Below are 15,543 nucleotides of genomic sequence, written 5' to 3'. Positions count from 1 at the left end.
TAGCAAAATTTTAAATATGGTATTAGAATATCAAACAGAATTAATGGAAATATTTAATCAAATAATTAATGATGAAGACGAATGGGATACTGATGCTGTCATAAATGCTGAAGTCCTTCATCGTTATTTAAAAGAGTTTGAATTCAATTTCAATTTGCATTTATTTTCTGCAATATTTAATTCGGCAGATTTTTAAAAATTTGTAAAATATTTAGATAACAAAAAAGACGATTTTGATTCATTGTGGAACAAAGTAATAACTAAAAATTTTAATAGAAAAAGAAAATATGCTGAATGTGAAGAAGATGTGAAAACAACGTATAAACTTCACTATTCTGAAATTTTAGAAACTCTTTCAGTAAATACAACCAATCGATTTCGAGATATCGAAAATTTAAAATTTCTTTTAATTTTTTTTAACGTCAAAAAATTTAAAGAATATGAAAATAATTTTCCAGATATCCTATTTAAATCACTCCACCTAACTTATGGAAAATAATTTGATTTGATGAAATTAAAAAGCGAATTAATTTACATGTACTCAACGCAAGATTTTCATTTGAAATCTATAAATGACGTAAAGGAATTAATTGTGAAAGATGATCTAATAGAAGTTTTGGAACAAGTATTTAGTTTAATACAATTAATTTGTACGATACCTTCCACGAGCGCATCGGCTGAACGATCATTTTCGACTATGAAAAGAATTAAAACGTTCACCAGAAGTAGTCAAAGTGAAGAAAGACTCTCTGGTCTTACTAAAATTGCAATCGAAAAGAAAATAATGTCAAATTTAAAAAACAATAAAAAATTCTATGATGCGGTTATCGATGAATTTTGTAAAAAGGAACGAAGAATAAAATAAAATTTAAAAAAATAAATTGGTCGGTTTTTTTTTTCAAACAAGAGACAGCATCCCTTGTTTGAAAAGTCACCGCACGCCACTGATATATACATATACATACATATATGTATATACATATATAAATATATATATATATATATATATTTTCTCTCTGAATGATGTATTATTTTCCTTTTGTTACTTTTTTTATTATTTTATTTTACCATGTTTTCTGCTTTTGCTTTTTTCCTTTATTTACAGTTTACTTGTTTTTATATCATGTTTTTATATCTTTTTCAAATGTAGGCCATTGTGGCGCATTAGGTTCTTCCTGTAATGCCACAATGGTCCAAAACTATTAAATAAAAAAAAATATATATATATATATATATATATATACATATATATACATATGTATGTATAGGTACATATATTTATTCATAAAATATTGTATCATAGGAGACTCATATTCCCATTATATTTCAACTAAAATGTCAAATTGGAATCATTCTAAATAATTGCAGCAACTTCTTTTTACTATTGCTAATCCCTCAATATGTGACTACCCCTAAAGAATAGAGTCTGGACAACCCTTTCATTGGAGAACGTTGGAAACGCTCTATATACATACATATAAATTAAATAAAAAATAAAATAATAAATAAAATATATCCAGCAGCATAGCTCCGTCGTTAAGCTTCTGCTTAGCGTCAAGAAGGTGCCGGGTTCAATCCCTGAATGAAAAATGAATTTTTCAGACTATGCTGTTGGTCAGACCTGGATTTGTGACTCCAGGCTGATCGTTTCCTATCAGAGTTTGCCAATTTTCTCTGATTTCATTGTTGAAACGGTTCCCGGAAAAAAAATGGCTGAAAATCCTTCCTACCTACTATGTCACCACTATTTGAAGTTTGATTGATGTACAAAAAATTTATGTACAATTCATAGATGTCCCGTTAATTTGCGAGTTTTTCAGTGTCTCGCAATTCAACGACTTGTAATAAAAATGCTTCATTTGTATTTGTAATTGGCCAGAAAGGTGCATTGGAATTTACCTGTAAGGCTTTCCTGGTATATGTAAATAAATAAATAAATAAATAATTATGTAAGAAATGTTAAATATATATACATATATTTTTTTGCATGCCGTTTTAATCTAAATCTGATTAATCTTTACTGATAATTGAATTTCTAAAATTTCCTAAAAAAAATAGGATTTTATAAACCAAGGTGGATTTAAAAGTAAACAAGTAACATTATTTTTGAGTCAAAGACTTTCGACTTATAGAGTCGTTGAAGGGAAATTCTCATGCAAATCGTATCGGAAAATTCGGCGTATGCGTCCTTTTTTAAATTGAGCGTTCGAGACAAACAAACAAATAAATTCTTCAAGAAGATCCTTCTCAAGCCTGTGTTAATACATCAACCTGACAGCGGAATAGTGAGAAAGGTCTCACAAGGCAACCGATGACACCGAGTGTACAACGCAGGCGTGCGAAAATGCGATCCGCGGACCGCTCAATTGTTATATATAATGATTATGTATGTATATAATCCGTATGATTTACGAATTCCTTCTGCACAAAAGAACACAAAAGTTCTCGCATTGTAATAGATGATTTCGCGAACAATAAATTACGTGTCCCATCGAAAAAACGAGAGAATTAATTCTAACGAACAAGCGAGACCTTTCTTGAGTGTTTTGGGGTCGAAAAAAATTTTTTTTTAACTTTCCTCATACATATTTTATAAGTGAAACGTACATAAACACATACAAGCATGCGTGAAAATAGAAAGAAAAAAAAATAGAACGCGTGAAAGAACGCGAACGGATCATGGCGAAGAGTGGCCCTTGAATATCAATCGCTTCGCAGTGAAACTTTTTCATCGCCCTTTCAGCGAACATTATATTCCATTTGAGCTTACAAAAAAGCTCGGATAAGAACAACTCGCGATATAAGCGGACATCGGATTGTGCGAAACTTTTACAAGAGTAAACAAAACATGACGTGTTGTATTTTAAACAGGGTGCGGCTGTGAAAGTGACATGAGACGATACAAAATTCGTGCAATATCACGTTAAATTGTTTACGAATAGCATATTAAAAGCGTAATGTTAACTGATGCAATATCTGCATGGCATATGAAATTATATTTCTGTTCTTAAATTATTTCTTCAACTGATATTAGTACATTCTGTCACCCCTGCCACGAGTTTCATTCGCTTGGATCACAAATGCAAAACACTTTTTACAAAGATTCGACTATTCTTTTTGTTTTTTTTAACGCCAAGAGTGAATCAGGTTTTTGTTATTTTTTCTCATCCATTAAGGAAAGGATACCCAACGTTTTTGAGTTTGGGAGCTACTTTTCATTTAAATTTTCAAGGCGATCGACTTTTATGTTATTGCTTTGTTAGAACTTAGAAGTTAAAAATATTAATTCTAACAGGCAAAGTTTCTTTCAATAACTGCAGAAACAAAATATTTTTTAATATCTTTTTTTTTACAAATGTCATAAGCGTCTTTTAAATATCAGTATTCTTCAGGATTCAATACATTTCATACATAAAAATATTTCAACACAATCATCGGAAAAATCATTGCGATCGTTTTTGCTAGACTTATTATTTTCATTCATCCATTAAAGGTTCATATTACAAGAGACTGCTAATTTTATGAAGCTCATTAATATCAGTAAACTTCTTGTTAAATTGATTAAAACTATTCTTATTTCAAGTAAAGCTCTTGAAACCTAACAAAAACATATTTGTTGAACCACCTTACTTCATTGCGAATCAGCAAATCTTTGAGATGTGTTTCAACTTCTTCCAAAATCAGTTCAAATTTTCTTCTGCGAAGCACTTTACATGTAATAGAATTATCGAACAAATTTTGCTTCACAAGGGTTTCCTTCGACCCGTAGGAAACCCTTGCTTTAAAGGAATATCATCATCTGCCACCAAATATGTCCATTGACTGATTATAAAATCCAGATCAACAGAATTTGGTTGATATTTTTATAAAAACCGGCACCACAATTCGCCTACTCACCAAAATATTACCGGTTCGCATTTTTATTTTTTTCTACTACAGAAGATAAATGAGGAATCACTGGAAATAAAACCTTTTATAAGACAACTTCACCACATGACAAATAGTTCCAACTTTTTGACACGGGGAATCCTTTTATTGTCGAGCATTCATTATCTTCTTACTGACAAACAAATGGAAAATTATAATAATGGGTATACGTTGCATCTGCCCCACTCCTCTATCTCAATCTATGAACTTATAATGACAAATATATATGCTCGCAATAGTTGGTAACCACTGTTAGGTTGAAGCAACAAGCCATGATGAATTGTGGGACGCGGTCTCCGCTTGGTTAGCGGTGTCACATAGAAGTTTTCCAACGAGATTGAGTGAGTGACTCGTTAGAAAATGGACTCTGGGCTATCTATTTATATACATATGTATCTCTATCTTGAACTCAATTTAAAAACATACACACCTAGACACGTAAAATGAAAATGGCTTTTTCTCGCCGCGGATATACGGGATCTACTTTTAGGGGTCGTGATAAAAATGGCCGCGTAAAGGATACGTGAAGGGCATAATTGAAGACGACCCGTCGAATAGCCGAACTCTTGTCTTTTGTTTTGCATTATTGATAACGCAGGTCACGCATTTACTTTCTGGTTTGGTGAAAAAAAAAAGTTTTCCCCTCTCAGTATTAGGGTTGGTTTTCACGACTCTTGCACTTCAATACATAATCTCATATGGCAGCCCCGTACCGTACAATTTCATAGTCACGCAATTTTTCTTTAAAAGTTATCGAAAGTATTGGGAATATAAATAAAATAATTTTTACCTATTGGGCACCCTATATTAAATTATAACATTTTCAGAAGAAAATATAAAAATGTTAAGTAATATTACGAAAGAAAATATAAAAAATTTCCTGTCCGTTGTAAAATACTTTTTAATACCCAATATTATATGTACAAACCAGCAATATAAAGATAAATTTATATCTTTTGATCGGTTATATTTAAGATCATATCTTTTTGAGTCACTTTTAATAATATTAGTCCGTAATATATAATAAAACGACCAGGAATTAAAAGTGAACTTTACGTTTTCAAATAAGTGGTTATCCGGCTATAAAATAATTAGCGTACGAATAAACCATTAAATAAACGATTTTTGGGGTCAACAACTTTGACCGAATTTCTCATTTTAAGAACACTTCAATGTTTCCCAAGAAAATTTCGATTTAATTTCAAATATGAGTGAAATGTAAATTAATCAAAATGTTCAACGGAAGATTTAATTTTAATTTAAACAGTACAAATATATGTACATTGACGACTACACCAGTTGCTTTACGTTAATAATTTTGCGAATAAGCTCAATTTATATACATTTATGTATGTATATATTTATTGAAAAATCAACAAGCCGCAGATGTAGAAATTCATAAAAATGAAGAATGAATATAAGAAAATAACATCTGAGCCCAATTATAGATTTTTACAAAATACATAATATATCTAGTATACATATGTAGACAAACAAATGAAAAAGAAAAGAATAAAAACTAAAATATGACTACATAAATAGGATTGACCTACATATATAGTCATATTTTATATAATTAAACATAAAGTGATATAATATAAATGGATAAACATAAAGTGATATTATATAATTGGATAGTTCAAGTTTTAATTGACTTATACTTAATTGAAACGTTTAATTAAGCCTAGCATTGTTATTCTAATATACATATGTATTATATCTAACTATGAAATTTAACCAAGGTATACTTAAAGAAAACAAACGATCTAACTACTGTGTACTATCAAATGCATTGCATTAACATTAAAGTATCATTGAATAAAAATAATTATATATATATTGAATGATTTAAACATCACGAATATTATCGACATTTTGAAAATTCATAGCGAAAGCATGAATATTGTTTAAATTTGAGTTTTTATGCATTTAGTCAAAAGAAAATTTCGTTATCTATGAGATGATCTTCAAGCTTTTTTAATATCATAAATATGTATGCAGGGCCGTGCCGTGCTATGATACTATGCTATGTTTTTTTTTATACATATCTATGTACATCCTGTCTGTTGATTTTTCAATTAATAAAATAAAATAAATAAATAAATACAGTGATGCAGCCGCATCAGGCAGCACATTAAGGGGTGCGACATAAACAGCGAAATCAATATACAATATAATTATAAAGAAGCTGTCGATGGACCCTTAGCAGAGGGGAATAATTTTAAAATAAACTTTTTTTAAATTATATTCTGAACATTACCCTTAATTCCCTGAATGACCGATTCGTGGTTCTGGAAACCCATATCAAAATTTTTAAGTTTTTATATGACAAAGATATACATGTAGGTGACAAAATGCTAGAAAATTATTAGAACTGTCTCCAGTCAATACTTTTGGTCGAAAATGAATCAGATATAGGTGCGAAGAGACACCTCTGTGAGGGACAGTACATATAAGTTAATTTTAAATTTTAATTAGAGTTAAGTATACTAATTAAGATGTATTTTTAAATTAGCTTGATAGCTAAAATATATATAAATAAATAAATAATAAATTCAAATGATCTTCAAGAAGAATTACGTAGTTTCCCGAATGCTACCATATTATATGAAAACTTTCGATGTTTTAAATTATTTGAAATAAGTTTTTCCAAATTAAAATTAATAAAACACTAGTTAAGAAGTTCAATTAGCCAAAGAAAACTTCGAATCTATTGAATCTACATTAGCTGCCACTCTAGACTACACATCCATAATTAACGAATTTGCTAGAGTTGAAGTTAGAAGGGTAAAACTGCAATAGATTGTTGAAGTTAATTGTCATGGTTGATATCGGTATTTTAAAGTAGTTTATACTCTCACAATAAAAATAGTATTTTGCAATTTTTTTAAACCACAAAGTACAATAAAACATTTTGGGGGTAGCATTTCGAAGACTTGCATTATACTGAGAAAATCTTCCACACGGCCCTGTATGTTTGTAAACTGTAAATAGCTGCTGATAAGATTTGAATATTATTAAAATTCAGATCGAGCTTCTTCCCCCAAAGTTTGCCAATTTTATTTAACAGCTGTTGTAGCAGTTTCGAAAAAATTAGCATTACTAAATAATATGGCCGTATACAAACCATTTTTCTCCACATGCTTCCATGTTTACACTTTTATAAACATTTTTTTCCCCAACAGCTTCAATATCCCGTATGGTATTTTTTAATCAAAAAAAGTTAATTACACCTTTTAAGCAGAAACTAAAATTATACGAAAGCAAATTTTTGTTTAACGGGACAAATACATTCTCCAAAAAAAGACGACTAGTTAAAACACAAACTTTTTTCTCGCAATCACGATTTTTTTCACGCCAAAACGCCTTTCGCTCTGGAAAATCGGGCGTCCCGAGGAAAAGCTCCTCGAAAATCTTGGTTTTGCGGCGCGTAATAAATTAATACTTTCGGTCGACGACTTCCAGCCGCCATTTACCAGTTGGAGTCGCTCATCTCGCTATATCCCCTTTCTCTGGTCCACACTTTTATTGCAGCATCACAGCCGCTAAAAGGAGCCTGGACCCTCCCCCTCCCCCTCTACGGGCCCTCTTCACCCATCCCTCTGAGGGCGTCGAGGCGCCGGCGTCTATCTCGCCCGTTATTTATTAAACGGCATTCGCGTGTACGCACACGAGATGAAGCGAATGTATAATAATGAAACGGAAAAAATTCGGCTGAAAAAAAGACTCGCATGTTACGAATTTTCCGCGCGGTAAATAAACAAAACGCGATTTTATTGAGTTTTGCTCTGATGAACACACACATACCTTCGCGTCATTGTGTAGGGAGTCAACCGACGACGGTCCACGTGTCAAATCTAATAAAAGTCTAACAAATCTAACTATGTAAATCTTCTTCAAGTTACAAGAATACAAATTTATAATAGAAATATTGAATTAATATTTATTTTTTAATTATATTATATTTTATGGTATCATATTTCCTCGAAAATGAAACCGGTTTTTAGATTAATTTTTCCTCCAAAAGACATACTATTAGCAATGTTTTATTTCTTGGATGTTTGGATGTCTATTTTTTCATTTACAAAAAAACAATCAACATTAATTCATTTATTCAGTTGAAAAAAATCCCCTATATATATATATATATTTGATAAGTTACCCTAACCCAAAAATAAAATATATCTTATATTATAATTTCTTTTGAGTAAAAATATCAACAATTTTATTTATTCATCTTGAATATGTTCATATTCACATTTGACAATTCAATGCATGCGCCTACCTACCGAACTTATCAAAGACTTATTTTCGGATAAGGCGTGTATACATACTAAACACGTCTTATCCAAAAATACACAATACACTGTATACAAGTTATACAGTGCCCAAAAATAAATCATGAAAAAACAAATATTTTTATTTGATTTACGTAAAGATATGTACTTGTAAAAGGGGTGTATTTTATCCGGTAGAAAAATGTCTCTATAGACAAAGCCAAAATACCAGCAGCATAGACTAGTGGTTAGCTTATAATGCTTTTAAATAAAATGGTCACGGGTTCAATTCCACCGGTTGCTGCTGGTTAGACCTTGGATATGTGACTTCAGGTCGATCGTTTCCTATTAGAGTTTATAAATTTATCTGATTTTCATTGAAGCGGTTCCAACAATTTTGCAACGTGTTTTTCAGCATTCCGAATTTCACTGATTCGTTTAAATGCTGTGCTCTGTAGATGTTAATCGATTTTTGTATTTGATTTGTATAGTACTTACAATACATCTGAACAATGTTTGACCATAAATGTCGTGTTTAATGTATAGGTCAATATGTACATACATACATATATGGGTATACCACACTCGTCGGTTTGGAGAAATATGTTAAGACGAGTATGCATTATTGATTGAATAAAATAAAATATGATTTTTACTATAAATAATTGTTCACTTTTTAATTTTAATATACTTGTACATATTTGCTTCTTATTACATTTAAAACCACCCAATAAATTTGTATAAACTATTAAATGGATTCAGTGCCTACCTACAGTGACTACAGGTACTGGTAAGGTACTAAAATCATACATATTTTTGAGTTTTGATTATAGAATTTTGTTGAATTGACGAATTTTCAAATTTTACATGACAAAATTGTAATCCAAATTTATATTATCGATGTTTATTTCTTGTTGAAAATACTTTCTATTCCATTTATAAATCAATTATAAATAATCTTAAATAGCCTTCCCGACATACTTGAGTCAAAAAACTAATATGGAGACTTAATAAACATTAAAATTTTCAATACATAAATTAAAAATAGTTGATAATATAATAAATACCTTTTTACTGGAGTGTCGATGATATCTCGTCGGATGTAAAAGACAAACGTACCGATCTATAGCCATGCACACAAGAATCACTGCACTCTGTTGACTCAATGCACCTCTCAGAAGCGCCTGAAAGTACATAATATATATATTTGATTTATTATATCTATTTGGTTTACGAAATTATATATACGGACCGAAATATAAATAAATGTTTGAAGTCAATCGCTAAACGCAAAAGCAAATGGTCATGGCAGAAGAGAAATGGGGGTCGAAAGAACATTCCCGAATTCGGTGCGTATATTTTTTTTCAGTGACTGATTGATAGATTAAAAAAATGAAATGGAAAAAGAAAAACCGAAACTGAAAAACTTGGAAAGAATTACGAAACTTCTTCGGAGTGTGATGTGACAAAAACATTCTATCTTACAAATTTTAACAAAAGTGTACAAATTAAAATGAAAAAAAAATGTTAAAAATTTGTATAAGAACTTATTAAATTAATGCCATTCATCAAACAAAACGTTATTGACGGCTCATCAAGCTATCAAAGTAATCTTTGATTGGGCGATTTTCTGCTTTGATAGTCGCATTATGTCTATTATTGATTTATACGTCAAAATTCAACGCAATATTTGCTATATAACATGACGTTTATTTAACGTCATAAATTTTTTGAAAATATTTTTTCTTTTAAATTGAAATTTTTCAATACACATACATACAAATGTACATAGTTTAAATTTATAGCTTAGTGTGTGACACGTTATTATTTTTTTAGTTCAAGGCGATCGTAATTTTTGACCGTTATATTACGCTACCGTTTGTCACTGGTGCAGGAAAACTTTCGTCCAAAATTCACACAAGCCAATAAAACTGTCAACATTCAGAGTTATTGGACCAGTCTTGCGATAGCATTAAAACGCGCGCGCGCGAAAAACGTGGAAATGTTTTTCCGGTTAAAATAATGGTGCGATTTGTCAGTTAGTAAAACCCTATTCGCTCTGGCGCGACAACAATATATTAACACGCATACAAGATTTTATATTATATTTATGTAATATACTCCCCTTTTTGATTCATCCGTTCGCACGGGGCCCGGCCTGAAGCCAACGTTTAAAAAGTCTTTTCGGTCGTTGTTATTATATTATTTTAAAAATATATTATGTTTTTTTTTAACTTCAATTAAAGCTAAAATAAAAATTGCTGTCTCAAAACCTGTTTTGATTTATTTATTTATTACATACTACAGCATATGTGCTATGACAGAAATTACCCCAAAGCGACAAATATGCTTAGATTATTTTTGTACATATTATGTACATATATAAGTACTATCATAATAGTTCATAGAATACAACAGAGACATATATGGACAGTCAACAAATTATTGATACACAGCAAATTTGTGAGAAATACATTATTTCGGTAACATATTTATAAGATGCAACAAATTCGAGATGCTAATAATTTGAATTTGTGAGAAACTAAGATGGAGGATACCGATTTATTGGATCCGTCTCAATAATTAAGCTATAAAAATCATAAAATTCTAACAGGAGACGGTCGATCTGTGTTTCTTAATAGCCATAAAATGTCGTCAGCAGCGAATTTGGCCGGGACTAGAAACTGTGACCTATCTTATGGTATGCGATAGCTCTACCAGTGCACTGTGATATATGTATGTATTATACATAGAACTATTTTCTCGAACGAATCTCGAGAATTTGGTAGTCATTGGAACACTTGACGGAAAGCGAGCGAGAGTACGGATTCCCACAAGATGGTCAGATCAAATAAAAAAGACTGAAGAGATCGTCTTTAAACAATGCAATTAACTTGGCACAGGACTGGAAGGAGTGGAAGCTGAGGATTTACTGTATCCCAGATGACAAGAAATGAGAACGACACAGCATTGAACAAGAAGAAAATTTTATTTATTTAACATACTTGTGGGAGGTGGTAAAGCCGACAGACCCAAGGGGTTTAACTAATACATATGTATATGTTAATTAAATGAAAAATAAGCAAAACATTCAAATTAACAATAATAAAATAAAAATAAGAATAAGAGAGGAAAAATCAAACAAGAAAAATAAATAACGAAAAAAAAAGAAAATACAAAGAGATAAAAAAATAGAATAGTAAAATTATAACTAAAAACACGAACATATAGAAAGAAATGAATATATGGGAAAAGAAGAATTTTAAAAAACCCTTAAGTTTAAGAAAGACATCTACATAGCTTGTTTTTGAAAATATTGAGATTTTAAGAAATTACTACATTGTTGAGAAGACTATTTCAAACTTAAGCCACTCTGTTTGAAAAGAAGGAATCTCTAATCAATTAGTTCGATTTTTCTTTTAGGAGTCTGAGAGAGTGACCTCTAAGATGATTGTTGTCATTGAACATAAAGAGTTTGGACATGAGACAATTGTAATGATTATTTCATATTTTTAAGACTTCAATTAAGTCGCCTCTTATTATTCTCGTCTTCAATGTGGTGACATTTATTAATTTCAACCTCTCATTATATACATATGTATGTAAGAAAGTAATTTATGTTCGGAAGGTATTTTAGTAATTCTCCTTAGTACCCTTTCAATACATACAATATTTTAAAATGAGGATTCCATATACTAAAAGCGTATTATAACCTAGGTGTAATACAGAAAATTTCTTGATGTTTAGGGTTAAAAGCCAAATTTTTGTCCACGAATTAATAGCTTCCAAATCTATTTGCAGCCAAATATTACTACCTACATTAGCAGGTATTCATTAGCAATAAATTAAACAGTAAAAACACTTTTTTTCAATCACGTTCAGTGGGCAGAAATTGAATAGTTGGATGGATGAATTTTTTAAAAATAAATGATAGCAAATCTTATTCGATTCGATTTTCGAGAATTTTCAAAATATTGAGACGTCAAATAATATCAAGACGCAAACATCCCTTATTGCATAGCAAGATAAACAATATTTTATCGAAATGAAGTGTGTGGAAATGAATACACGATATGTACATACATATACATATGTATGACTGTCGATGTTGGATGCTGAGAAAATGAGATCAGCCTTTCGTCGGCCATATTTGATACGTTTAATGTAAGCGACTTCTACGTTTGCTCCATGTCCGATTCAAAGAATAAATTTACATGCTTCTTTTACATGTTTTGAATACTACGAATACGGGAGTTTCGTTCAATATTTCATCTCAATCACGTCAATATTAAATTATTAAAATCGTACACTATAATACATATAATAGGAAAAATATATGTCTCGTGCAAAAACATTTATATTCTATTAGATTGATAAAAACTCCCTTGACATAATTTCATACGCTACACTATATTAAAGTCTGCACACGATCAGACTAAATTTTTTTTTGCCGACTACTACATACAAAGAAAGAGGTATGACGAGCTTTGTCCGGTCAACGAGACGCGCGGGAGCTTTCACCGCCGTCGCCACGATATTTCAAAGGATTTTTTGGAGCTTTTGATATATTCAGAGGGTCCAGCTCTAGGCGAGTATTATATGTGTGTTTTGGGGTTACCCAAATTTGAAGCCTTGAACTGGTGATGTTGGCCCGATGCCATCTTGGCTGTCATACAACGCTGGAATAATGTTATCTCGCCATTCCCCACACAGCGTCCCTGGGGTCCACAACTTTGAATTTTTCCAAATTATGGGAAACATACGAACAACTATTAAGGAAGATTGGTGATAGGACGACGGCGACATTTGAACGCGAGGAATATTCATTTAAGAGTAAACACACAAACTATTACAGTTTTTATCACATATTTGCATACAACCAATTTTACATAGAGCTAAATTTAATTATAATAATTTCTAGCATATAAAATATAAACTTTTAATTAAAATATCTTATACGAAAACGTTTCGTTTGATACATATGTTTTGAAATCAAGCCAAATATGTATATGTATATGTACAAACATACATATGTACAATAGAAACAAAAGTCACTCGAATTTGCATACGCTATACAAATGTATTAAAGAACAAAATTAAATAGCTTAAAATATTAAATTTAATTTAAATTGACAGAATGATAACTGATTTCATTTGATTGAATGATTTCAATAAAACATAACACGTAACAAATTTTTCTTTACATATACATAAATATATAATAATGTATGGTGCGAAAAATGAATTTGATTTCGTATTGACCAATTGATTAGGTTAGACCACTTTCTTTCGTGAAAAAGAAAAAGTTTTATCTCCATTCGCTTTGAGCTTTATTAAGTTATCTATTTTCCATTCCGGCCAGGTAGTTTAGCTCTATGTTAAAATCAAGTAAAAAGAGTAAGTCTGACTGTTGAAGAAAAGTTTCAAAGTGAAACTTCGTTTTGTTTAATTTACTAGCAAAGAGTGCATTTAGTTTCTATAGAATTCAACACATACAAAACTGACATAATATTGATCAAAGATGTTTGGTCTGCTGACTCTTTTTAAGGCGTCAGCATAATTTTACGACTCTTTTAGTGAAACGTGAAATGTTGTTATAGTAAAAAAAAATATATATTGCGGAAAACTTTTATGATCTATCGCATCGCATATCATACATATTTATGTCATAATGTATAATGCAAATGATATCGACCCCCCGTTAAAAGGATATCATTTTTTATCGTTATACCATATGTTGGAAAATGGTGGAAAAAACCCTTTTAATGCCCGTCAAAAGGTTAGAATAATGGCCGATTCGTAAGTCGCTAGCCTAAACGAACACCAGCAAAAAAAAAAAGCAAGTGAATGTAAATATTCCTATCTTAGACGCGACTTTGTGAAAGACGTTGCGGTCAAAAAAATCAAATATTCCTCGGGAATATTGTATAGACGTTCAGCTCTTTTGCGTGTCGAAGGAAACTCCTAGGAAATAGGTCACAGGTGATTCAATTTCAATCCTCTTTGCTGAAGATGCAGAGCAAATGACATCAAAAATACTCACGTATGTATAATAACGTATACAAGCGCACCCACCTCTCATATTAACATTAAAAGCCCACGTATAATTTAATGTGTTATATGTATTACGAGCGCTTCGTTTACATACAAAATGCGACAAAAATTTCCATTATACGACGGCTTATAAGATAAAGTTCAACGGAGACATAAAAATAAAATCACTCCAAGATCGCGTTCTACTACTGTTAGCTTATAAAAATGCTAATCAGCTCGTACATCTCGGTTAACTCAAGTTTTATGCGATGATCAAAGCTCACGTTCCCCGGATCAAAACCACTCGACGTGCAACGTAACCACATTTCTGCGAACGGTATGCGTTTCTCTCGCACATTTAACTATTGAAGGGCTGCTTTGAAGTGTGTCGATTTCTGAGAAAGACGGGTAGACGCAAATACGTGCATGTTTATTTTTCGTATAGAGGAAAACTTCGGTCAAATATTTTCATGGTATTTTTGACGGGGAAAGCGGGTGAATAAAGGTGAGTTAATCGATAAACGCTCGGCAGACTCTCGTCGAAAGATTACACAGTAGCTAAATAATATATTCGGTGTGCTTACTTTAACGACGGTGATTTACGATTTTAATATTAAAAGGACAACGTTGTAACGGTAATTGTTTGCTTATTTTTATTGGTCGATTTACAAAAGGGACACGGTCGACTTTTTATTGCACAATCGTTTACATGGACAAGTTCAATGTCGCCACATTGTCGTTTGGTTCCAAATTTATAGTTAATGTTTGTTCAAATAAAAATTCCAATGTATAGTCACATTCTGGATTTTTTTATAACTACATGAACACATTTACAGTTACATACATACACATATAAGTGGATGTATACAATTCAAATATATGTTTATGTGTTTATACGTGTTACAGTCGAAGTAAATTTTCAATAATTGTAATATATTACACCTGACCTTATAGGTAATTCATATTCGAAAACATACGCAAATACACTGAAATGGTGTGCGCCAGTTGTAATACAATAATGTTTTTAGTTGAGGTTTGACATTTTTGATGTTTTTACGAATGCTTTAGAATCCAATAATGCGTTAATATTTGCTACGTATTACGAATTATGATGAGTATCGTATTACGATAACTCTAAGAATTTATTAAAAACAAAAATGTGACTTTCCAACTTAATTTACTAGTCGAGTGACTTTTTCATGAAAACCTAACCTGGAGAACTACATATGTATATTTTCAGTTGTAATATATTTTCAACAGTTGGAATGTAATTCGCCATATGATACACAAGACACCTTTATTGTTG

The 15,543-nt window shown here is 31.0% G+C and overlaps 1 protein-coding gene across 1 annotated transcript in view; it reads right to left on the bottom strand.

The window, feature by feature from the left end:
* Window positions 1-15,543, bottom strand: part of LOC143917378 (trace amine-associated receptor 1) — an 83,531-nt gene that overhangs the window by 52,721 nt on the left and 15,267 nt on the right. Inside the window, exon 3 of the mRNA XM_077438872.1 lies at window positions 9,272-9,388. Within this exon, the coding sequence (XP_077294998.1) occupies window positions 9,272-9,388 (117 nt within the window). The remainder of the gene's footprint in view (window positions 1-9,271; window positions 9,389-15,543) is intronic.

This window comes from Arctopsyche grandis, chromosome 9, assembly GCF_051622035.1.
Source record: "Arctopsyche grandis isolate Sample6627 chromosome 9, ASM5162203v2, whole genome shotgun sequence".
NCBI classification, from domain to species: domain Eukaryota; kingdom Metazoa; phylum Arthropoda; class Insecta; order Trichoptera; family Hydropsychidae; genus Arctopsyche; species Arctopsyche grandis.
This window is presented reverse-complemented; position numbering and strand designations above follow the sequence as displayed.